The 23,838-nt window shown below is 40.5% G+C and overlaps 1 protein-coding gene across 8 annotated transcripts in view; it reads left to right on the forward strand.

Annotated features, from left to right (window-relative positions):
- The window catches only part of GRIA2 (glutamate ionotropic receptor AMPA type subunit 2), a 115,728-nt gene that overhangs the window by 84,179 nt on the left and 7,711 nt on the right, over nt 1-23,838 (forward strand). For all 8 annotated transcript variants that reach the window (XM_073341454.1, XM_073341445.1, XM_073341446.1 and 5 more), the window contains exons 11-12: nt 746-1,116; nt 5,436-5,634. In XM_073341454.1, the coding sequence (XP_073197555.1) occupies nt 746-1,116; nt 5,436-5,634 (570 nt within the window). The remainder of the gene's footprint in view (nt 1-745; nt 1,117-5,435; nt 5,635-23,838) is intronic.

Consider the following 23,838-nt stretch of genomic DNA (forward strand, 5'->3'; position numbering starts at 1 on the left):
TATCTTTTTTTCCTACAGACACAAGACAATATGCTTTGCTAACATATTTAAGTGCCATAAACTTCGAAAGAGTATGTCTAAAAACTGTAAATGCAATATAACATACATATGTAAGGAGAAGGCTTGGAATAGTCCAATCAGATGGTTGTATATATGTCAGTAAGAAGATTTTTCAGCTATGAATTACTAATTAGTTTACCCTCAATACAGCACTATCATGAAATGACTATTATCTATGTCCCTGATGTCCTATTGAGGAGAGGCTGAGGGAACTGGGATTGTTTAGTCTGCGGAAGAGAAGAATGAGGGGGGATTTGATAGCTGCTTTCAACTACCTGAAAGGGGATTCCAAAGAGGATGGATCTAGACTGTTCTCAGTGGTAGCTGATGACAGAACAAGGAGTAATGGTCTCAAGTTGCAGTGGGGGAGGTTTAGGTTGAATATTAGGAAAAACTTTTTCACTAGGAGAGTGGTGAAACACTGGAATGCGTTACCTAGGGAGGTGGTGGAATCTCCTTCCTTAAGTATTTTTAAGGTCGGGCTTGACAAGACCCTGGCTGGGATGATTTAGTTGGGAATTGGTCCTGCTTTGAGCAGGGGGTTGGACTAGATGACCTCCTGAGGTCCCTTCCAACCCTGATATTCTATGATTCTATTCTTCATTTGTGATATGCAATAGGAATGAAGCCATTCCTTGTTAACGATCACATCAGTTATTATTACCATGCTTTGTTTCCTTTACAGAAAGCCGACATTGCAATCGCTCCATTAACTATAACATTGGTGAGAGAAGAGGTGATTGACTTCTCAAAGCCCTTTATGAGCCTCGGGATATCTATAATGATCAAGAAGCCACAGAAGTCTAAGCCAGGAGTGTTTTCGTTTCTTGATCCCTTAGCATATGAGATCTGGATGTGCATTGTTTTTGCCTACATTGGGGTCAGTGTAGTTTTATTCCTGGTCAGCAGATTTAGTCCATACGAGTGGCACACTGAGGAGTTTGAAGATGGAAGAGAAACGCAAAGTAACGAATCAACTAATGAATTTGGGATATTTAATAGTCTCTGGTTTTCCCTGGGTGCCTTTATGCAGCAAGGATGCGATATTTCGCCAAGGTTGGTTACTTGCCCATTTCAGCTTTGTGCATTTTTGGTCTCAGATGGAGTTTCATGGTGCATATATATTCACTTTCAAGAGGAAACTGGTTACTGACTTCTTTCCCAATTTGTTCAAAAGTCCTTGAAATGAAAACAATTGCCATCGGTGCAGGCAAGTGAAATATTTGATCGATATCCTCCTAACGTCGATCATACATTTCCCCAGTGAACTTATATACACCATGCAGAGGCTGTAAAATGCATAAGGTTCCTGTCATTCCATGCCTTCTTGGAGGGGTACCGTGTTTTTGCTGCATATTCCCATTTTACAGTCAACTGTGCATCTGGTTCACACCAACTGGAATGGGAAAAAGGGTAACTCACCACTCATTAGCTACAGAAGCAGCACTTTCCCTCCAAAAACCACTTTACATACCATCTCACATACATATTAACCTATTGTTTTTCCACAGAGAGAGCTCTAGAAATGAAATTTCCTCTAAAGCCATGTGAAGTAGTTACAAACAACTGCTATGGTTTTACATGGCTCAGTTTTATAGGAATTGTGAAGTAAATTGCTAGGATGAAAATGAGGATCTGATTCATTAAAAATACATACGCCTTTCTTGAGGGATTTTCACGTGCTTTATTTGGGAGAAAAGTAAGCACTTTACTTGCCCCACTTTTTTTCTTTTGCAGTTCATTAAATATTCTATTTCCTTTGTGCACAAGTGGTTGGGGCCTTGATTATGCATGTGCCATGTACTTTGCTGAATTACCTTGCTGAATCAGGACCCTACATGAACAACTGAAATATGGCAGTTGAGTTAATGAGAATTAAATCGGTGGAGCCTTCTAACCAGGCTCTGTGAGTTCACCTTCTTCTCAACATCCTAATATAGGAGAGGGGAAGGGTCTGTGTCCTCTGAGTTTCCTGTGTCTAATTACACAGTAATGTATGAATAATTACTTCTGAGCAAAAACAAAATGGAAGATATCAGGAAAACCTCTCGCTGATATGGCAGTTCCCGTGTGCTGTAGCACATTTACTTTTTACCAAGAAAAGCCTATTCTTTGTATTATATGGAGGCTATTAAATATTTTGTTGAATAAATACCTGCAGAAATACTATTTGTGACCATGCAATCAGTCCTCCGCTGGACATTCTATAAAGGAGCATTCCCCATGGCCTGGGCTTGCTTGCTAAAGGAAAAAGGCAGCCTTTCACATTTCTATTGTATGGAAATAAGGTAGCTACTTCTGATTCTGGAGGACAATATGCCTTTGGTGGCCGGGTATGGCTACTCTTCCCAGGGATATAATCACAGACCCTGTCCAGCCAAACGATATATGGCCTTTGAGGCTCATCATCTCAAATAATGAGGCAGCTGTATAAATTTCAATCTTTTTCTCTTATCAGGCACCACACTATGAAATTTTAGCTGCATGTAAAGTAAACCAATAGCTGCAAAATTTGTTTTTAATGAATCGAGCCCTTGGTAGCTTAACGAGAAAGTTTGATTTAATTTTTTTCACTGCTGAGTAATAAAACATGAGAATTGCTACACCTTGGTTTGTTAAAATTTAAAGACTTTTGTCAAGAGTAAGATTAGCACATTATCATCAAAAAAGGTATATAAAACTCAGATTATTTTGGAGATGTACTTGGAAGATACAGTGTCAGTACAACATTTGAGATTTCCCAATTTTCTTTCTAGTCATAATTCATAATGAAAACATTCAATTCTACAATTATCTCTTTGTCTTTCTATTTATGTATTACTATAAAAATAATAAGGCTGAAAGCTCTTCTATCAATCTGTGTTCTTATACCAAGCCCATTCCTGTGGTTACAGAACAGCCAACAAATTAATTAAAGTAATGACCAAAAAAAAATCTCTTGGGCTGCTCATCTCCCCCCAAACTGTAGGGAGGATGACTTAGGCTGTGTCTGCACCTGGATATTTTTGCTCACAGTTCACACCATTGTTATCACCATTTCATTTCCACCAGTGGGGACATTGCGGGGAGCACTAATGCAGACAAATTGCCGATGGGTCCTGGAGTTGTAAATACCGTGACCTGCTCTGAGTAGATCAGATCACATGGCATCCCCCTGGAGCCTTGTCTACACTAATGCTCCTACCATGGCTACTACAGGTGGAGCTGAAAGAGTGGTAGCAGTGGTGGGTAATTTTAGCAAAACTTTCTTAGGACAGGAAAGACCTAAGTGAGCCAAATTTTCAAAATGCACATGCACGCTCTCTACCTGCAAATTCCGACCTTTGTACATGCAAAGCATTGTGTGCAAGTTGGGTAACGGTGTACACAATTGAGTAATTGGGTGCAGAATCACTTGATATGTAGCTGTTAATGCTCATTTGCTTGTATAAATGTGAGTTATTGTTGGTGCACCACTTTGAAATTTTGGTTCAAAATTAGGTTAAAAAGGAAATTGTTTGTTTTACTAGGGATGGATATTATGGGAAAACTCTGAACATAAATGATAACTGAATAGCTTTTACATGGAAAATACCAGGCAGCTAAAGAAACAGTTGTAATGACTTTGGGCTTGATTCTTCTTACAAAGATTATGGGAGTTTTGCCTGCCTGAGGACTGAAAGATTACACTCATATTTCAGTAAATTATTGCCAATTACATATAATGTGAATTTAACGTTACTACCATATAATTAGCACTAGTGTTTTTAAGGACACATACTTTACCTTGCAAATACATAGCACTTATCATGTAATCAACTGTTTAATTATTACCATGCAAACAAAGAGCACTGGGATGATTGCTGTGCCCCAAAAAATGTTTTTTTCAAAGCTGAGAAAAAAAGAGGGTTTGCAGAGTAAAGTCTAGGAACAAAAGGATGGGGTTTCAGAATTTCTCATCTATGGTCCTTTTCAGTAGCATATTCTGGGCTATATCCTGCTATTGATTTTTAAGTAGGGCTTCCAATAAGAGAAGCTTGAATGGAGATAGAAATTCAGAATATGTCTTTATTACCATTGGATTTTTTTTTTACAATAACAATCAAAAACATGATTTGTCTAGAATTGTTTCTCTTTATTTTTGTTCCCAGTTTATAGAGAAAATTTTAGTTTCTAAAATCTCAGAATTATTGTCTGACTTGATATAGTTCTCATGACTTAGTTTAAATTTGCATTTACACTACGGTAGGTTGGGTGATTGGCATAATTTTTTTATACATTACATAGTGCAGATACATTAGCAAAATATCTGAGCTGCAGTTTCACTGGATTTATGGGCTTCCTATGTTCAGATATACTCAGATATCTACCAAGTTATTAAGCACAACTCCAAAGGTTATGTATATCCTAGTATAATGTATTGCTAGAAAACAATACAGTACTAAAATTGGAAAGTTTAAAGTGTAGACTGAAGTTTGACTTTGATGTCAGCATCAGCAAAATTGTATTATATTTTCTTAGTTCTGAAAATCACTGAATTTCTCTAGTAGTGAACTCTAAATTGTTTGATCTATTTTTCTTGAGACCTCTTTTCTTTTCTTGAGCAGGAGATGCAAAACAAAGACCCATAACAGCCCACCTGTTGCAGTTAAAGCGTCAGATTACTATTTAAAACCTGTACTTTTTCTCACCCATTTTACTGTAGTGTCAATTTGATTGTTTCATGTCTATTCCCCAGTTTGCTAAATGCTTGTATTTTCAAAAATAGTTATGTTTATTCTTTAGTTTATGAGAATTCACTTGGCCAAAGCCTATTGCAAATAGTGCTGCCCGTTTCTCAGCATAGATTAATTCCTTCTAATTACTGTATGTCCACAAATCATTGTTTTGTGGATATCAGTCTTTGTCTGAACGTCTGATGAAATTAAGCAATTTTCAGCCATTCAGTTTTTTAAATACATTTGTAGTTTATCTGTAACACTGTTTCATTCATGTCGTTTGATTCCCTTGTCTGTGTTTTCATGTGTCATATACAGGACCTCAAATGAGATGGCATGAAAAGCTTATTTGTTAATATGGCTCACTGTGATTTGAGCAGTTTCATTGCAGGATATTCACATCTCTGAAGAACTGGGGCACTAATTCTCCATAAAGTAAACTCAAGTCTGGAGTCCTGATTTCAGCGAAGTTCACCAGATCTAGTGAAGCTTACAGTCTCACCCAGCAGAACTTTACAGTGAATTAATTTCCTGTTTGATTAGCATGCAGAGCAGCAGTACAGGATAACCTGAAGTACTTCTCTGTATTATAATGCATCATTTGCATAAAACTGATAACTTGTGTTCCTTTTAGGACATTCATTTCATTTTACAAATCCATTTCATACTTGTTATTAGATCCCTGTCTGGGCGCATTGTTGGAGGTGTGTGGTGGTTCTTTACCCTGATCATAATCTCATCCTACACGGCTAACTTAGCTGCCTTCCTGACGGTTGAGAGGATGGTGTCTCCTATTGAAAGTGCAGAGGATCTTTCTAAACAAACAGAAATTGCTTATGGGACACTAGATTCTGGCTCCACAAAAGAGTTTTTTAGGGTAAGAATTTATTCTTTCCTAGCTTTCTGTTTTCATCTTAAATAGTCATTCATTCATCTCACTTTTTTCTCCTAGGTTCTTTTAAAAGGTTTGTATGAAAATGTTATGTACACCTCTACTATATCACAAAAGTAGGGCATTCCTTGTTTATATGGGGCAAAAAGACTGCACCACCGTTTCTTTGTCTAAAGAAATTTAACAATCTGTTTAAAATAAATTTAAAGCGAAAAGTGGCTAAAAGAAGATTTACCTATATAGTATTCCACTGCATGGAAAAAAGCAAGGCCTGAGAGTACAGAACAGCTTATTCCATTAATTTGAGTAGCACAGCAACAAAATATATTTATTTGTATTACAGTAGTGCCTGAGAGGCCCCATCCAGGCTGAACCTTTAATACCATGCTATATTTTTGTTTCAGAACGTATGATACAATTTTTATTACCGTGTCAGCCCTCCAAAAGTAGGTCTCCCAACAGCCTTAAAATCCAAGCTTGATCGAGAAAATCAAACAAACAGGATACTAGTTTTGCTCAGATGAGGAATGTGTGTGCTGTGTTGTGTCTGTGCTCTCTTTGACATGGCTGTGCATGTGAGATGGCAGTGGATTTGAAGAACTACTCTTTGAAGAAGCCATTGTCCTGTTGCCTTAATTCCTTAAATTAAGGTTCTCAAATAAGAATGTAATTGAAGTTAGTATTAATATCCAACTGGAGGTGAAGGGGCAAATTCTGGCTTCCAAAACAGACACTTCAGAAACCCGTGAGAAAGCCACACCAAACCATTTGTATATGAAGATAGTTTCTCTCTGATCCTAGCAATTGAAAAATCATGGGGAGGGATTTTTCTTCAAGGCTTTCATTAGTGACATGGCATAGTAGCAAACCTGTGGGAGGTCATTCAGGATAGTATGAGTTTTCTCTGGATAAGTGCTTGCACCTCCATGTATCATTTGTAGGTCCATGGTCAACCATGCATACTACCAGCTTGCTAATAGTCTGTGATTAGGGGCAGCGCCTCTTCCTGGTGAGGGCGCTGAGGTGGGCCTTAGCCCTGCCTTACCACTAGGCCCTGCCCCTCTCAATGGCCTTGCCCCTTGTTCCCCTTCCCCCACCCTAAAGCCACACCCTCTGGCCAGGCTGGAAGCCGGAACCGGGCAGTGGGTGGCGCTGGCTGCATGCAGCCAGTAAAAGCTGCACGGCTGGGGTGACCCGGCTCCAGGGCTGGTAGAGCCATTGGAGAGCAGCGACTGCAGGGGCGGGGCCCAGAACCGGAGCAGGTCAGTGCGGGCCCCTGTGGGAAGCCCCTGACCCTCCATCTCCCCTGGGCAGCACACCCTGGTGGGAGGGGACACAGGCTGGGAGCGGCTCTCGGGCACCATAGGATCCCCACCCAGGCTTACTTCTCCGCTGCTACTGGAGCTGGGTACATGGCCAGCAGCTGCCACTCCCTCTGCTCTGCATTTAGAGCTCAGTGGCTGGAGAGTGGCAGCTGCTATGGGGAGGCTACAACAAATTTTGGGGTGGCTATGCCCCCCCACACCCGTCCTCCCAGTGCCACCCCTGTCTGTGATAACACATTGTACCACATACTGGTAGGGACAGATTTGAAGAGTTTCCTTGGAGAGTTTCAAACTCGTAAGTTTTTATTTGTTTCTGTACCCATATATGTTTTTATCTTAATGTCACAGTTCACATTTCTTTCTCTTCAGAGGTAATAAACAGTATAATTGCCCACAGTTATAAGGTACCATATTGCCCTTTCTAAGCCCTTTCTTAAGGTGAAAATTCTACAGAGAAAACATATTAAAAACAATAAAAGAACTTACACACATGCCAGTAAGCTTATACTCCCATCTTCAGCAAGGGCTTTGGTAGGATTCAGTCCTTCAAACCACACCAAGGGGTTTTTCTGTGGTCACAAGTTCATAACGGCTGTAAGCTCAAAACAAGCTGTGAATCTGAGTCACTCCTTTATAGAGTTTGGGCCTTTGATTTAGGAGCAGGTAATCAGCAGACACACGGCTCTCCTCACAGCTTAGCTTCAGATGGTTGAGTTTTTACATAACCAGAGGCAGGGGGTGGGAATTTGTATTCACTTCCCCCTAGATATTTCCCAGGAAATCCACTTTACATGTATTGTTCCAAAAAGCTCATTCTTGTCTCCTGCATTGTTCAGTATAGTTCTTTGAGCATCAAGGTCCACAATAATGCATAGCCTTTGTGTTTAATAGGACTCCAAAGATACTTAAATGTAATTCAATAAGATCTCTCAAACATATTGGAGGAAATTGCCATGTCTGTCATCCTGACAAGCAGCAGGTTTGATTATACTGACTGGGGGGGTGGGAGGTCTGTTGGTTAGTTATGGGAGTCAGAAGGCATATATTCTTTTGCTTATTCTACTACTGATTAGTGTGTAACTTTTTGCAAGTAAATCAGACATTTTTACCTTGGTTTCCCTGTCAGTAAAATGGTGATAATAATTGTTACACACCTTTGTAAAGCGCTTTGGGACCCAGGATGAAAGGTGAAGGTTGTTTTTATTATTATTATGCTTTGCAGATTTTGCTTTCAAACAATCCACCAAGAAGAGATTTCAGAATGGTACTACTACATCTTCATCTTCAGTAAAATGTGCCAGTTTATTATTTGCCTTAGAAGGGAAAATGACAGTGCCCAGTGTGCATGGAACATACATGACACACAATCCTTCCCCACAGTCCTTAGACCCCTTACAGTCTAAGTAGGCAGACATACAAATTCTGACACATATACCTCAGCTGACCCAGAGAGTGGAGTGAATCATAAAGCAGTGCAGTATTTTCACTCTTGTGAATTACTGCTGCAGCTAGAGCTAGCTGAACAATGGAAAAAACAGTTCTTCTTTGAGTGCTTGCACACGTCCACTCTGTGGTAGGTGTGTGTGCACCCCGAGCACAGTTGCTGTAAATTTTTCCCTGAGTGGTATCCGTTGGGTTGACTCTGGCGCCCTCTGGTGCTGCGCACTGGTATAAAGGGCCCAGCTGACCCACACTCCTCAGTTCCTTCTTACCGCCCGTGATGATCACTGCAACTGCTCTCTGTGCTAAAGCAAGCTATTCTCAGTGGATTTTGTTTCCTTCATTTTTTCTGAATATTTGTATAATTATAGTGTAAATAGTTGATACTCAGATAGTCTAGTTGATACTTCTTCATCCATTAGCAGTTTTTCATCCGCTCCTGAGGCTGAGGCATGCCTAGTCACCGGGCTTCAAGCCCTGTGCCTCATGCAGCAAGGCTATGCCTTTGAGTGACCCATAGTCTAGCTGTTTACAGTGCTTGGGTGAGGCTCACATCAGAGATTGCTATCAGATCTGTTGTGATTTCAAACCCCCTATGAAGAAGGACAAGGAGGCCAGGCAAAAATTCCTTTTCATGGAAGCAGCGGTCAGACCTTCCTCCAAGCTGAGATGGTCGGACATGGCACCAAGTAGCTCAGTGTCAGTGCAGAACACTCCAGTCTCGGCACCACTCACCATCCCAGTGTTGAGAAAGAAGCATAAGAAATGGGGGATGTTCCCCAACTCAGAAGAAGGCTGGGCATGGAGAGCAGAGCAGAGTGTGACATAGATCAGGCCACTCCTCTGCCTCAGCTTCACAGGCGGCACCATCAACTCTGGCCTGCATGCAGGCTCCATTGAGTCCAGTCTCGAATGAACTGTTGGCACAAGAAGGTCACCACAGCACAAGCGCTATTGTGGTGCAGTTCATTCCAGAGGCATTCACCGCAGCCAGGGACTTAGTGGTGTTCTCGGTACCACTGGCACCAGCAGTACAAAAGTCAGTGGCATTCGTGCCGGTGGGCAGAAGAGAGCACATAGCCCCAACTGCCATCTAGTTCCAGGTCTCGCGGTATCATCCAGAGGGAACCTTCCCTGCTGACAACTGCGCAAGCTTCCCTGCCCCGGGACTGATCTCCAGCACCAGTGGGAACCACATCTCCAACCCCAATTCCACTCAATCCACCTTGAGGCTTCTTAGCTGTTGGGAGCACTGAACAAACTAGCAGATCTCCTCAACAGGTCTTTCTCCATTCACCACGAGTGTTCCCTTCACCTGGACATCATGAAGGTCGTCTTCCTGCAAGTGCAATTTTCAGCACATGTATATAGTTCCTGAGTCAGAAAAAGCAAGTGCATTAATCTATCACTATTAAGCAAAGCGCTTGCATATATACATAGGTACCAATGCTTTGCTGATTCAGGGCTTGAGATGCAAGTTTTAGAACCCTGGGTCTTTAAGTCTGCTTTGCAACTTATTTTCTGATCTAGCTCCTCCTGGAAGTATTAGGACTGCTGAATATTCTGCTTTTCAAAGGTCTGTACTGCTACAGAAGTTGGCTGGTAGCTTGGCGTCAGAATGCATTCAAATTTGGATATGAGCTTCTGAATTGACTGAAGTTCAGTTCGAGCCTGTGCAGTGATATTGAGAGATTCAAGCTCATTTAAAGCCTTTCTTACTGAATTCAAATGCTGTGCAACTGTTGAACACCATCAATCCTTGCAGACCATCTAGTTTTGGACATCCCATGCAGTGAAACAGGAAGATATTGCATTAGAATTTCCCAAATTTCCTTTGTGAACTGCTACTGAAGGGATTGTATATTTGCTGAACAGTTCCAAAGTAAGTAGTTGACTCCTTGCATGATTCAGCACAGTCAACACCAACAAAGTTTAGTGTGTGGTTTCCACAGCTAAAGAAAATACAGTTTGAATTATGCTCAAGCAGAACTCCTTGTACACTTTTGTACTTCCCAGCCATATTAGATCCATTGTCATAGGCTTGACCAATGCAGACTTGAAAATCTAACTTAAAACCTTCTAGAATTGCTAGTACTTGAGCAGCAATTTATTTTCCAGTTTTTCTCATGAAATTATTAAACAAAATAAACCTTTCTTCAATTGAAATTTTGAGCTGTCTACAATCTTAACATTGAATAACCATAGTAGTCTGTTCCTTGTGAGAACAATCTGTAGTGGCATCAACAATGATTGAAAAGTACTTGACATTTCAAATCTCATCAAGAATTGTTGTTTGTATGAATGACCCACATAGGTCAATAAACTCATTTTGTATGGGTGGGGAGAGATAATGAACTTCCATGCACTTTTGACTCTCCTGTGATTCTCGAACAAGTTTAACATGTTCTGATAAAAGTGGGTCATATTTGCTGAGGAGCTCAACTATGCCTAGAAAGGTTTCAGAGTAGCAGCTGTGTTAGTCTGTATTCGCAAAAAGAAAAGGAGTACTTGTGGCACCTTAGAGACTAACAAATTTATCTGAGCACAAGCTTTCGTGAGCTACAGCTCACTTCATCGAATGCATCCGATGTAGCTCACGAAAGCTTATGCTCAAATACATTTGTTAGTCTCTAAGGTGCCACAAGTACTCCTTTTCTTTATGCCTAGAAAGTTTCCATTTGCATGATCACTAGTACATTGACTGGAACCAAAGAAAGCCAGTCCCCCCTCAGAAAGAAAAAGGATGACATTCAGGATGCTCAAGAAGTTTTTTCAAGTTATTAGTTTCTGTAGAGAGTTCAGTCAATAGTAAATTCTCAACTGAACTTTCAGCTGATGCTGCCCTACTGGCTGATTTCCATGCAACATAGTTTTCTTTGTATGATGTTGAACTCTCATCTGATGGTATTCAGTCTTTCAATTTCCTCCAAGCTCTGTTCATGCTCCATCCTGATTGATCAGAGAGAACTGATGCATTTGCAGCACTTTTGTTCAAAATGAAGCAGGGTGCACAGTACAGAGACTGTTTTTCCGTATGCCAGTATAACCAGTCTCTTTTGCAGGTCTCACCATTTGGAACAGTTTTTGTCAGCAGATGAGTAGGGAAAGCATGATTATCAGCATCTCGTGGAATGTTACTTGGAATTTCAAAACAACTAATTTGAAGAAAAGATTGCATTTGGGCAGCATTACTCTTGTCAATAATTCCAATGTCAGTCACAGTCAAACCTGTAGTACTCATGAATTGCTCTTGCTGCGTAAGATCTACATCTTCCTGTTGCTGTTGAGTTTCTTGATCATACACAAGATCTTCTGCTGCATCTGTTACTGTTGGCACATCTCCTTCTTGACTACTGTCCTCGTGTTCAGGTACTGGCATTGAAATATCACCTGTTGCAGTTGCGGAGTTTTCATTATCTGTAGCATTGTTTGTTGGGTAAGGTGTGTTTTCCAGTGGTTTGAGAAATCAAGTTATTGGCTTTGAGCTTTTAGCTGCTGCTTCACTCAATTGTCTTCACCGTCTCTTTCTTGCACCACTTTCAAATCATGTCTTCATAGTGATATATCTGGTCAATATGTAGCCTATCCACACTTGAAATATTCTGCTGTAAATATGTAGCTTATCTACACTTGAAATCTTCTATTGTAAACATGTACACAAATGCTGAATGGTATACAAATGCTAAAAAGACTTAAAACGAAGGAATACTAATTAAGAACACAAAATGAAACAGTCAGACAGATTATTATCCTTATCACTGAACCAAAACTCAAGCACACAAGGTATAATATAACAGGCTGAGCTGAAGACAAAGGGATGACATGTATGTAGTAAATACAGACACGGATACAGACAGAGGGATAATGTCCAAAAATTCCAAATGTGTGTCCTCATGAAACTCACTGTACAAGATTGTCCTCACAAAATTTCACCTTGAATCTGGGCCTATATACTACGAAAGCCTATGAGGATGGCCAAGCTACCAAGCTAGGGCTCAACCAACCGACCAACCAGTCACCTCTTTTAGCTACCATATGAAGATGATAATGAGGAATTCTCACACATAAACAATTCCTTAGTCAACTAGACGTAAAACTATAAAGACACTAAAATGTAACAATTCTCTATCTTTTGCATGCACTTGATCCAGCATCAGCCACTAGTAGTGGTTTGTTTATATAATCAGCTGATCTGAGAGGACAAGTTCATCACAGTCTAATGTTGTGTCATCAGAACCGATATATTTTTATTAATATTTATGAAAAATGTTAACTCTTTAATATGATGAAATCTATATCAGTGAAGAAAAAAAATGTCTTTTACCAAATCACATCTCTTCTTTGCTTAAATTTGCAGCTCTAAGCTGAGTGTGTCACATTGTGGTCCGATGGGGATGTGCATAAAAACCAGTTGCAAAACTTATCAAATGCCAAAAAATTAACAAGTGTCTGAATTTGAGGCGCCCTTTGAGCTTGAGGCCTAGGCCAAATGGCCCTCCTGGCCCTGGTGAGAAGTTAGGAGAACATTTTCTGCCTGCTGCTTTAGGCAGTTTCAGATCTAAAATAAGCTTACTACCTTTGCTGGAAATCAGCACACAGTAGTGAGATAGTGCTACACCTGGGGTTTGGGTCGCCAGACCTCGTGGTAAGAGCAGGAGTCTGAGTCAAGAGACACTAACCTGAGTCAAGAACTGGAGATGGGATCAGAAGTGGAAGTCAAGCTAATGGTCAGATCAGGAGTTGAGCCAAGGGTCAGAGCCAGAGTCAGACACGAGGGGCAAAAATCAGGAGCAAGGTGGGAATCAGGTACAGATCAGTAAAGCATGAACAGGAGCAAGTCAGGGATGCAAGTACCTATGTATATGTACAAGTGCTTTGCTTAATAGTGATAAATTAAAGCACATGCTTTTCCGAATCAAGGACACTATGCAAGTGCTGAAAATTGCACTTGCAATTTTGGGGAGTGCGATTTTGGACCACAAGGTTTTTACATGTCCAAAACTTAGATGTGTGGATGCAGATTAGTTTGCAAATGAAAAACAGAGTTAAAGATTTATAAAGTTAAAGCATTGAGCAGGAAAGTAGGGCTCAGAAGTCAGAAAAGAAGGCAAGGTCTGATGTAGTACCCAGCTAGGAATTCACCCAGTTGCACAGACAATTTGTTGTGCCTCCTTCTGGCTCAAAAAGTGCAGCCAGCCACTCCGTGGGCCGGGCACTCCTCCAATCATGGTTGAGTGGTTGATGCCTCTGGTAGGGTTGGGGTTTCATTAGCCACTCAGTCAACCAGTTACTAACAGGCTGCTGGATGGCAGCTGGGATGCGAAGGCTGCCTGAGAATCTAAGTTCATGACCTGTGGATCCTCATAGATTGTCCTACCAGCTGCAGATAGAGCAGAGGCTGTTACTGGATCCAGGGAAGTCACAGGGTGAAGGGGATTCCAACAGTGCTGTCTGTTTCTGCATTAAGGCAAGCAGCAGCAGCATGCAATACACAGACATACCAATGGCAGAAAATCGGGCTTGTGGGAGTACTTTAAAAAAACTGAGGCACAGAGAGGGGAAGTGACTGCTCAAGGTGATCCAGCCGGTAACACCGCAGAGAATGTAACCAGCTCTTCTGAGTCCCAGTCCAGTGCTATCTCTAACTAGGCAACACTGCCTCTACAGTAAAATATGCCCATGCCAAAGCAGTGAGTGTGAAGGGTCAGCCGGACTACAGACATGTGGAACAGTGGTGAAACCATTCGTGTACACAGGTCAGCCTTAGCAGCAGCAGCAAACACATGCATCAGTATGACATGATGTGAGTTTGTTGGATCTGAGAAACAACACTCTGCCAGGAATATGCAGATGAATCCACAGTTACAACAGAACAGTGGCAGATAAGCTTTTCTGTTTTCTCTGGGTTTGTGGCAATGGGCAAAACACAAAGAAAGCAGTGGGTAAAAATGGTTTCCCATAAATGTACCGATTTGTATGCTAGTGATGAAGTTTATCTACATTAGAATAAGAATGTGGACAGGGCTGTGATTTTGCACTCCATATCATCTCGTCTCTGTCAAGTGGAGAATGCTATCCAGTGTTTCTGGGCATGGTGATGCAATGGAATTCCACCTTCCATGTGCTGGAGTGACTCCATGAACAGTGTGCAACTACACAGCACATTTATCTCCATAGTTCCACCAAAATCCAGAGAGATAGCAGTCTTCATTGTGCCCCACTGAGTATCCAATATAAGCGTTCTGTGTAATAGCCTGAGGCCCTTCACTGATTTCTCCAAGCTGGTCAGTGGATGTGATGTCACATTAGTTAGGAGACATGATGTCTTACCTTTGGAAAACAAAATCATGTCTGTGGTACAGCAATACAAATAAAATCATGATAAACCAGGTCTACCTCAGCACAGCAGCAGATGAATAAAGAGACGTAAAGCATGAATATTATAGTATGCAAGGTTAACATTCACTTTCAACATTCCATTAAGCTTTTGTTGTTTTCATGATTTCTACCTGCTCAAACCCTCATTGAAAGCAAATACAAGAGGGGCACAAATCTATCCAAAGTCAATTCATTACAGATATGTTTGGTGATATTTGCCCACTTTGTTAATCAGACATGTGTACAACTGATGTGCAAACTAAACTGGTCGGTGTTTTCATTTTCCTTATTTGAAATTGCGTTTATTAATGAGTGCAAAGCAGAAGTTACTTTGAAAAGAAAATAAATTGAATGCCGACAGCAGTAATAATAATAACAATTTACAATCCAACATTTACATAAGGTTGTTTAAGAGGTTTTTTTATACCAGCTGCTGTTTCAGTCAGCAATATGGCAAAATGAGGACCAATGTGTGTGTCAGTCCATCACTTCCAGCAGTTGCAATCATTCAAGGGACAGATTATTTCCATGCTGGTACCCAGAATAGAATAGCAAACAGAATTGCTGCATAATAAACTTGTAAGGAAATGCAGCTCAGGGAATGTGTTTGATTATGCACAACCACAAGGTGCTTTGACTCTTAAGGCATTCTCTGTATTATATTTAATCCTTTACACTGTCCTCATCAAAATAGGATCTGAAGATCATACAAAAAACAGTAGATCCCCAAAATCTGAGAAGATAAGAAATGTTTTCTAAGGGCTGTTGAAATACCAGCGGAGGATATTTTAAATAGCACATTCATTTCCAGGGCTAGGTTGTCTCTAGTCCTAGATGACCGTGCCAGAGAATAAGAGGGCATGAGGCGGTACCTTATTCTCTTGCACGGACTACTTGTACCATGGTTTTCAACATGAGAAGGGAAATAGGCTCTGAAGAGCAGGATGGCATGGGATGAGATGGAGACTGGATGGAACCTTATTCTGCATATCTGTGCTGGCATAATGGGGGACATACACTGTGCCATTTCTAGGTCTGGTGGAGTTTACTTATGCCTCAGAGCAGCGGGGAGACTGAGAAACAGATTTGGAACTCTCTGAGGCCGGGTTGGGGCAGCACAACTAGATGTGGAGATTGGAGTCGTACAGCATAGACCCCTATGAGTACAGAAGATGTGTTGATGATCAGTAATCGTTCTATTTGTTATTTTCTGTGGTTTACAGAAAAGTCAAGTGAAATAAGAAAAAGTGTGCAATACACCCTTAGAAAGGGAAACATAGATCACCAGATCTTTGAGCTATCTACCCCTTTGCTAGGAAAAGAGGGTTTCACTGCCCAGTTCAAGAAAAGGAACAGCAGTGAAGAAAATGTTAGATGAGGAGAGTGCCAATGTCATCTGCCTCTTCAAACATTCTTTTATTGATTTAAGCAAGTTTGGTTTGGTTTTGTTCATGTTTGACAGAGGAAATAAAAAGGTGTTTTAGCTGAAATAAAAGTGAAAGAAGATGTGGAGCAGTGTGATGGCTGAGGTGCTTTGGTATTTGTACATTATTAATCACTAGGAAAGAAAAAATCTGAGTTTTCTTTGGACTGGAGTATTCAACTTGTCCCATTCTGAACTTTGCTCCCTTGTGTTGCAATCCCAATGTAGAAGTACACATTTTATATTAGAAATAAATACATAGAAATAAATATATAGTAGTGCATTCTGCACTTTTCCCCCTCGAGTAAAGTGTCTTGTTTCTAAAAGCGGCAGAGAGTCTTGTGGCACCTTATAGACTAACAGACATATTGGAGCATGAGCATTCATGGGTGTATACATGCATCCCATGCATCCGACGAAGTGGGTATTCACCCACGGAAGCTCATGCTCCAATACGTCTGTTAGTCTATACGGTGCCACAGAACTCTTTGCCATTTTTACACATCCAGACTAACACAGCTACCCCTCTGATGCTTGTTTCTAAAAGTTATCAGTGGCTTCAGATATGGTTTCCCACGTATGATTTTTTTCTCCTTCATGTTATTCAAATACTTTTTAGCAGACAGTGTTGTGTGGCCAAAGGTCAGAATAATACAGGTGCACATCCCCAAAATGCTTATCTAATTAATATTTCATAAAGTTTTAGAAAACAAACTTCCAGACATCTTTTTCGACAGTATTCCAGCTGTTATTAAGCAGAGTCTGTGTCTGATTCAGGAGGCAAATGTTAGCATAAATTGGTTGTGTGTGACATTACTGTTACCCTAGCCAAAAGTGGATTGTGCTGTGGTTAACATTCAATAGTCAACTGTGCTGGATACTAGTGAGTACACAGGAGCAAATACTCTACAATTTATGACAATCACATAACATCATAGTTTGAAGACTTTCATAGGTGAAAATGACCAAGCATATGTATGAAAACAGTGTAACAAAGGCTCATTCGTAGACATGCAACGTCTGTAATATACAGGTCCCCGTATCAATAGAGTTATTTTAATAAAGTTACTGCAGGAATAATTTAGCCTATTTTTATGTTAGCAATATCTTGTCCTGTCAACGTTTTTAACAAATTAAAAGAAAGCTGATTTTCTTTACGACAGAACTTTGAAAACAGTGGGTTTGAACTGGAATATCTGAGTAGAGATAAGCTGTGTGTTATGTACCTATGTTGTGCAGGAGGTCAGACTAGATGATCAGAATGATCCCTTCTGGCCTTAAAATCTGTTAATATGATCTGGGGGAATTTAAATTCTGCTGAAACTGAACAATATGAGGCTCAGAAATTCAATAAAGCAAAACTCTCATAGAAAGGCACATTGACTAAAACCTTTAACACTGGTTAAAAGGTTTTGAACTTTTTGCTTAACACTTATGTTTGACACTTACCTCCTTAAATGTTCACCACTTTAAGACAGGTGAAGATTATGGTCAGTACTTCATCAGTCCATGACTTACATATTTACAATCCTTTGTCCCACTTGTCACTTTTTTCAGTGTATGCTCTTGTAGGGAAAATGCTCACCAGCTCAATGGGGTATTGGGTTGTGTGTTCTTCATAGTTTCCCCTTGATCTTGCTAGAGATAGTAACTTTGTAGAATGACAGTAATTCAGGCAGGTGCTAATAGTGAGTAATGCTCAGCCCTATGCTTTATTTGGGGGATGTTATATATATAAAATCAGGAAATGGCTGACCACTTCTGGTGACTCTTTTTCGATTTGTAGAGGACTCTTTAAGATTTTTATTAAAAGCAAAGCCAGGACAGCATAACCTCAAAATCCACAAAGTTCTGCTCTACTTTTCAGTGTCTCCTTGGAATATTTAACCTATTTTCAGTAATATCCATTAACTTGAGATACATTGGGGTGAAAAATATAATACCGTTCCTCTGTTTATAAGAATTACTGATATGAAAATCAACTGCATATACTAATCAAAACCCGTGGGACAAAATCATTCCTATACTAACCATGCTCAAGTATTGTGCATGTAAGAATCAAACAGTCTGCTTATAAGAATAATTTTGGGGCAAACTGACTACATGTAATATGGTGATCAATCAAGTGCAATGTCATGTAATAAGCCAGTAAAGCTGGTTTGAATTTGATCACATATCTTGTAGCATATATAAAATATAATCCCTGTGTAGAAAAAACAAATTGTGCCGTTTATATGTGAGTCAATATGGCAGGAAAAAGAAATAGACTTTCTGCAGATGAAAGACACCACCTTCTGGATTTCAGTGGTAGGCTTCCAAAGACCAGACAAAGAGATGCAGTTCAGAAATTGAGCATTCCACAAGCTACATTATCTAAGATTCTCAAGGACAGGAGAGCAACATACAAAACAAAGGAGACAGAAAAAGAATACCATCAGCAAGGCACCTATGGTTTAGGCAGCGCTTATAAGTGGATCAAAAGTGCCCCCTGTCCGCAATAGGACAGTTGGTGATGCAGAAAGCAGAAGAACTGGTGGCCCAGGGCATTACTGACTTCAAGGCCAGAACTGGCCAGTAACCAAGAGAGAATTGTTTTAAAGAAAATGTGTGGAGAAGCAGAAGATACAGACATTAAATCATGTGAAGAATGGTTAGAAAATGAGTGGATCGAAATGAGACATAACTTCACTGAAGAAGACATTTGGAATGCAGGTGAAAGTGGAATTTACTTTCAAGCCCTGCCTGATGGAACTTACCTTTAAATCTGAAAATAAAAAAAAAGGGGGGGGGGAAAGTCTAAGGAAACAATTACTTCTCTGTTCATCTGTTCCGTGACTGATAAGTAAAAGGATCTTTTCATCAACAGGAAAAGTCAAAACCCATGATGTTATAAAAATGTGAGACATCTTCCAGTTTGCTATGCTGCCAGTGCATCTGCCTGGATGATGGGGTATCTATTGGGTGAATGACTGAAGGACTGGGATTGAAAGTTGGGTCAGGAAAGGAGAAAAAAAATTGCTACTTGTGTACAACTGCACAGCCCACGCGATGAAAGATGTAGCACTGATGAATATCCTACTTAAATTCCTACCGAAGACCACAACTTCTATCCTTCATCCATGTGATCAGGGAATTATCAGAACCGCCAAGGCGTACTTTCACAAGCAAATAGCTCACACAGTATTGCACCACATTGACGATGAGAACAACAAAGCTACCGCTGTGGAAATTGCCAGGAAGGTCAGTCTTTTAGATGCCATTCTAATTCTTGCAAACGCCTGGTCTGACTTTGATGCTTCAACAATCTGGAATTGCTGGGGAAAAAAGGAGGTCTGGTCACAGCACCCATTGAGGAAGTAATTGTTGAGCCACCAAGAAAACTCAATTCACACAAATTTGAAGAGTGGCTAGACATCGATGACAATGCTTTTGTTATGCAACCTGTCTCTGATGAGGACATTGTGACTGAGATCAGACACCAACTGGAAGTGACACCTGAAAACAATGCAGTGGTGGACTCTGATAATGGCGAGATAATTGTCTCATCCTTGATCCAAATGAAGGATGTCATGAAAACTCTGACAAAAGACCTATTGTCCAGGGGCTTCAATTATTTTAACTTTCTATGTCACCTTGAAAAGGAAGTTGTGGATCATGCAATGACTGATCCAGGGAACACTGGACAAGTTGGTACCACTGCATTGTGCATGCACAGTGCCAGACATGCCACTCCAGTGACAGACAGCGACACTCTGAAATAAATATTAATGGGAGTCGATACTGTTATAAATGGTGTCTCACATTTATATTTATGCTATAAAAGTCAATGTAATGCACTTTCATATGTTATGTTTCTTCCAGTTCATTTGAGAGATTTTTAAAATTTGTATCTTCGAATCTTTACCTAAAGAGAGAGAGAGTTCTGCTAAGTTACACTTTGTTTAACGTTATAAAATGTTGTACAGTCTTAATAATTGCCTTAATAAAAGCACCAGCTAAATGATTTGGTGATTTAAAAAAAAAAAACAATAGCCTGTTGCTCAGTTAGAATGTTGGTATGTTTTTTTCCATGTTGAATATGTTTAAAGTCTACAGAATTTAGTTATGGTAAATGAGATGTTTCTCTATTGGATACAAAAATTGGTGGTTTAAAACATAAAAGTCAATTTCATCCATGTCATCTGCGTGTAAGAGTCAACCGCTTATAAGAAATCATCTGAGATGGATAAAAGGAGTGCACTGTACCATATAGCAGAGTTCTTCTTGACCTGCTGCTCACAAATCGGGAAGAATTAGTAGGGGAAGCTAAAGTGGATGAGAACCTGGGAGGCAGTGACCATGAGATGGTCGAGTTAAGGATCCTGACACCAAGAAGAAAGGAAAGCAGCAGAATACGGACCCTGGACTTCAGAAAAGCAGACTTTGACTCCCTCAGGGAACTGATGGGCAAGATCGCCTGGGAGAATAACATGAGGGGGAAAGGAGTCCAGGAGAGCTGGCTGTATTTTAATGAATCCTTATTGAGGTTACAGGGACAAAAAATCCCGATGTGTAGAAAGAATAGAAAATATGGCAGGCGACCAGCTTGGCTTAACAGTGAAATCCTTGCTGATCTTAAATACAAAAAGAAGCTTACAAGAAGTGGAAGATGGGACAAATGACCAGGAATGAGTAAAAAAATACTGCTAGGGCATGCAGGAGTGAAATCAGAAAGGCCAAATCACACCTGGAGTTGCAGCTAGCAAGAGATGTTAAGAGTAACAAGAAGGGTTTCTTCACATATGTTAGCAACAAGAAGAAAGTCAAGGAAAGCATGGGCCCCTTACTGAATGAGGGAGGCAACCTAGTGACAGAGGATGTGCAAAAAGCTAATGTACTCAATGCTTTTTTTGCCTCTGTCTTCACGAACAAGGTCAGCTCCCAGACTACTGCACTGGGCAGCACAGCATGGGGAGGAGGTGACTAGCCCTCTGTGGAGAAAGAAGTGGTTCGGGACTATTTAGAAAAGCTGGACGTGCACAAGTCCATGGGGCCAGATGCGTTGCATCCGAGAGTGCTAAAGGAGTTGGCAGATGTGATTGCAGAGCCATTAGCCATTATCTTTGAAAACTCATGGCGATCAGGGGAAGTCCCGGATGACTGGAAAAAGGCTAATGTAGTGCCCATCTTTAACAAAGGGAAGGAGGAGGATCCTGGGAACTACAGGCCAGTCAGCCTCACCTCAGTCCCTGGAAAAATCATGGAGCAGGTCCTCAAGGAATCAATTCTGAAGCACTTGGAGGAGAGGAAAGTGATCAGGAACAGTCAGCATGGATTCACCAAGGGCAAGTCATGCCTGACTAATCTAATTGCCTTCTATGATGAGATAACTGGTTCTGTGGATGAGGGGAAAGCAGTGGATGTGTTGTTCCTTGAGTTTAGCAAAGCTTTTGACCCTGTCTCCCACACTATTCTTGCCAGCAAGTTAAAGAAGTATGGGCTGGATGAATGGACTATAAGGTGGATAGAAAGCTGGCTAGATTGTTGGGCTCAACAGGTAGTGATCAATGGCTCCATGTCTAGTTGGCAGCCGGTATCAAGTGGAGTGCCCCAAGGGTCGGTCCTCGGGCCAGTTTTGTTCAATATCTTCATAAATGATCTGGAGGATGGTGTAGATTGCACCCTCAGCAAGTTTGCAGATGACACTAAACTGGGAGGAGAGGTAGATACGCTGGAGGGTAGGGATAGGATACAGAGGGACCTAGACAAATTGGAGGATTGGGCCAAAAGAAATCTGATGAGGTTCAACAAGGACAAGTGCAGAGTCCTTCACTTAGGACGGAAGAATCCAATGCACCACTACAGACTAGGGAGTGAATGGTTAGGCAGCAGTTCTGCAGAAAAGGACCTAGGGGTTAAAGTGGACAAGAAGCTGGATATGAGTCAACTTTGTGCCCTTGTTGCCAAGAAGGCCAATGGCATTTTGGGATGTATAAGTAGGGGCATAGCGAGCAGATCGAGGGACGTGATCGTTCCCCTCTATTCGACATTGGTGAGGCCTCATCTGGAGTACTGTGTCCAGTTTTGGGCCCCACGCTACAAGAAGGATGTGGAAAAATTGGAAAACGTCCAGCGGAGGGCAACAAAAATGATTAGGGGACTGGAACACATGACTTATGAGGAGAGGCTGAGGGAACTGGGGATGCTTAGTCTGTGGAAGAGAAGAATGAGTGGGGATTTGATAGCTGCTTTCAACTACCTGAAAGGGGGTTCCAAAGAGGATGGCTCTAGACTGTTCTCAGTGGTAGCAGATGTCAGAACAAGGAGTAATGGTCTCAAGTTGCAGTGGAGGAGATTTAGGTTGGATATTAGGAAAAACTTTTTCACTAGGAGGGTGGTGAAACAGTGGAATGCATTGCCTAGGGAGGTGGTGGAATCTCCTTCCTTAGAAGTTTTTAAGGTCAGGCTTGACAAAGCCCTGGCTGGGATGATTTAATTGGGGATTGGTCCTGCTTTGAGCAGGGGGGTGGACTAGATGACCTCCTGAGGTCCCTTCCAACCCTGATATTCTATGATTCTATGATATTAGTGTATTCCCTATGTTTGAATCTATATTTCTTTTCAATATATAATCATATATTTCCAAACATTTCATCTTGGAATAATTAAAATAAAAATAGAATAATAACTAGATGGTATTTTTCCACTTATATCAATATTTGATTGTTCGCAAATTGGTAAGATTCATTTATTGTTCTACTTTACTAGTTGTAGGTAGCAGTAGCAGTAGCAATTTCTATCCTTTTTGTAACATGGAAGGTCAAAAATATAATTCTACAAACCATATTCCACAGCTGAAGTTCTGCTTCATGTAATATCAGATCACATTTTAGCACAGTTTTGATAGACTATGGAGCTATTTCTGTAAATGACATAATAACGACATCATCCCATTTTAAGAACAAAATGGAGAGGTTATCTGATGTCCCACAAAATGAATAGATAGTTAATTAATTTGATAAAGTGCTGCATAATTGAATTTCTTAATGAATATCATTGGAAAGAGCCCTGTTTAATTAAGGCAATATTTTACATGTAAATGGGGGGTGTACTTAGCTAAACGAATAATTTTGATAGTTATGCTTCCCAGTGAAGACATGATATTCCCAAGGCACTTTTTAGCTTCTGAGAGATTTTCAGGTCACGTTTTTTTTTAATACAAGAAGGAAAAGTCATATATAAGAAAATAAGTGTATATACCATAGCTTTGTCTGTGCTGTAGCAATGGGATTGATCACAACATCAGAAGTACCTTTTACAGTTAGATTAAAATATTTCATATATTCACCAAGACATAATACTATACTAGAGCGGTGAACTATAGTAACTGGAAAGATTCTTGGTGATTTGTTCCAATGCAGTTTTATTCTTTATTGTCTATTAATGTAGCAGTTCTTCGATGGGTTCATTCTTCAGACCGCTTAGTAAGTGAGATCCTTTTATGGTGCTTCTGCCCTCCTTCTCTTCAGTGGCATTAAGGAAACAGTATATACTATTGGATCTGTTCCTAATGGGTGGGTAAATACCCAGCTTGTCCTCTGATCACCCAAAATTCAGATGTATTCCACTTCCCAAAATGTTTTG

Source organism: Lepidochelys kempii, chromosome 4 (assembly GCF_965140265.1).
Source record: "Lepidochelys kempii isolate rLepKem1 chromosome 4, rLepKem1.hap2, whole genome shotgun sequence".
Taxonomy (NCBI): Eukaryota; Metazoa; Chordata; order Testudines; family Cheloniidae; genus Lepidochelys; species Lepidochelys kempii.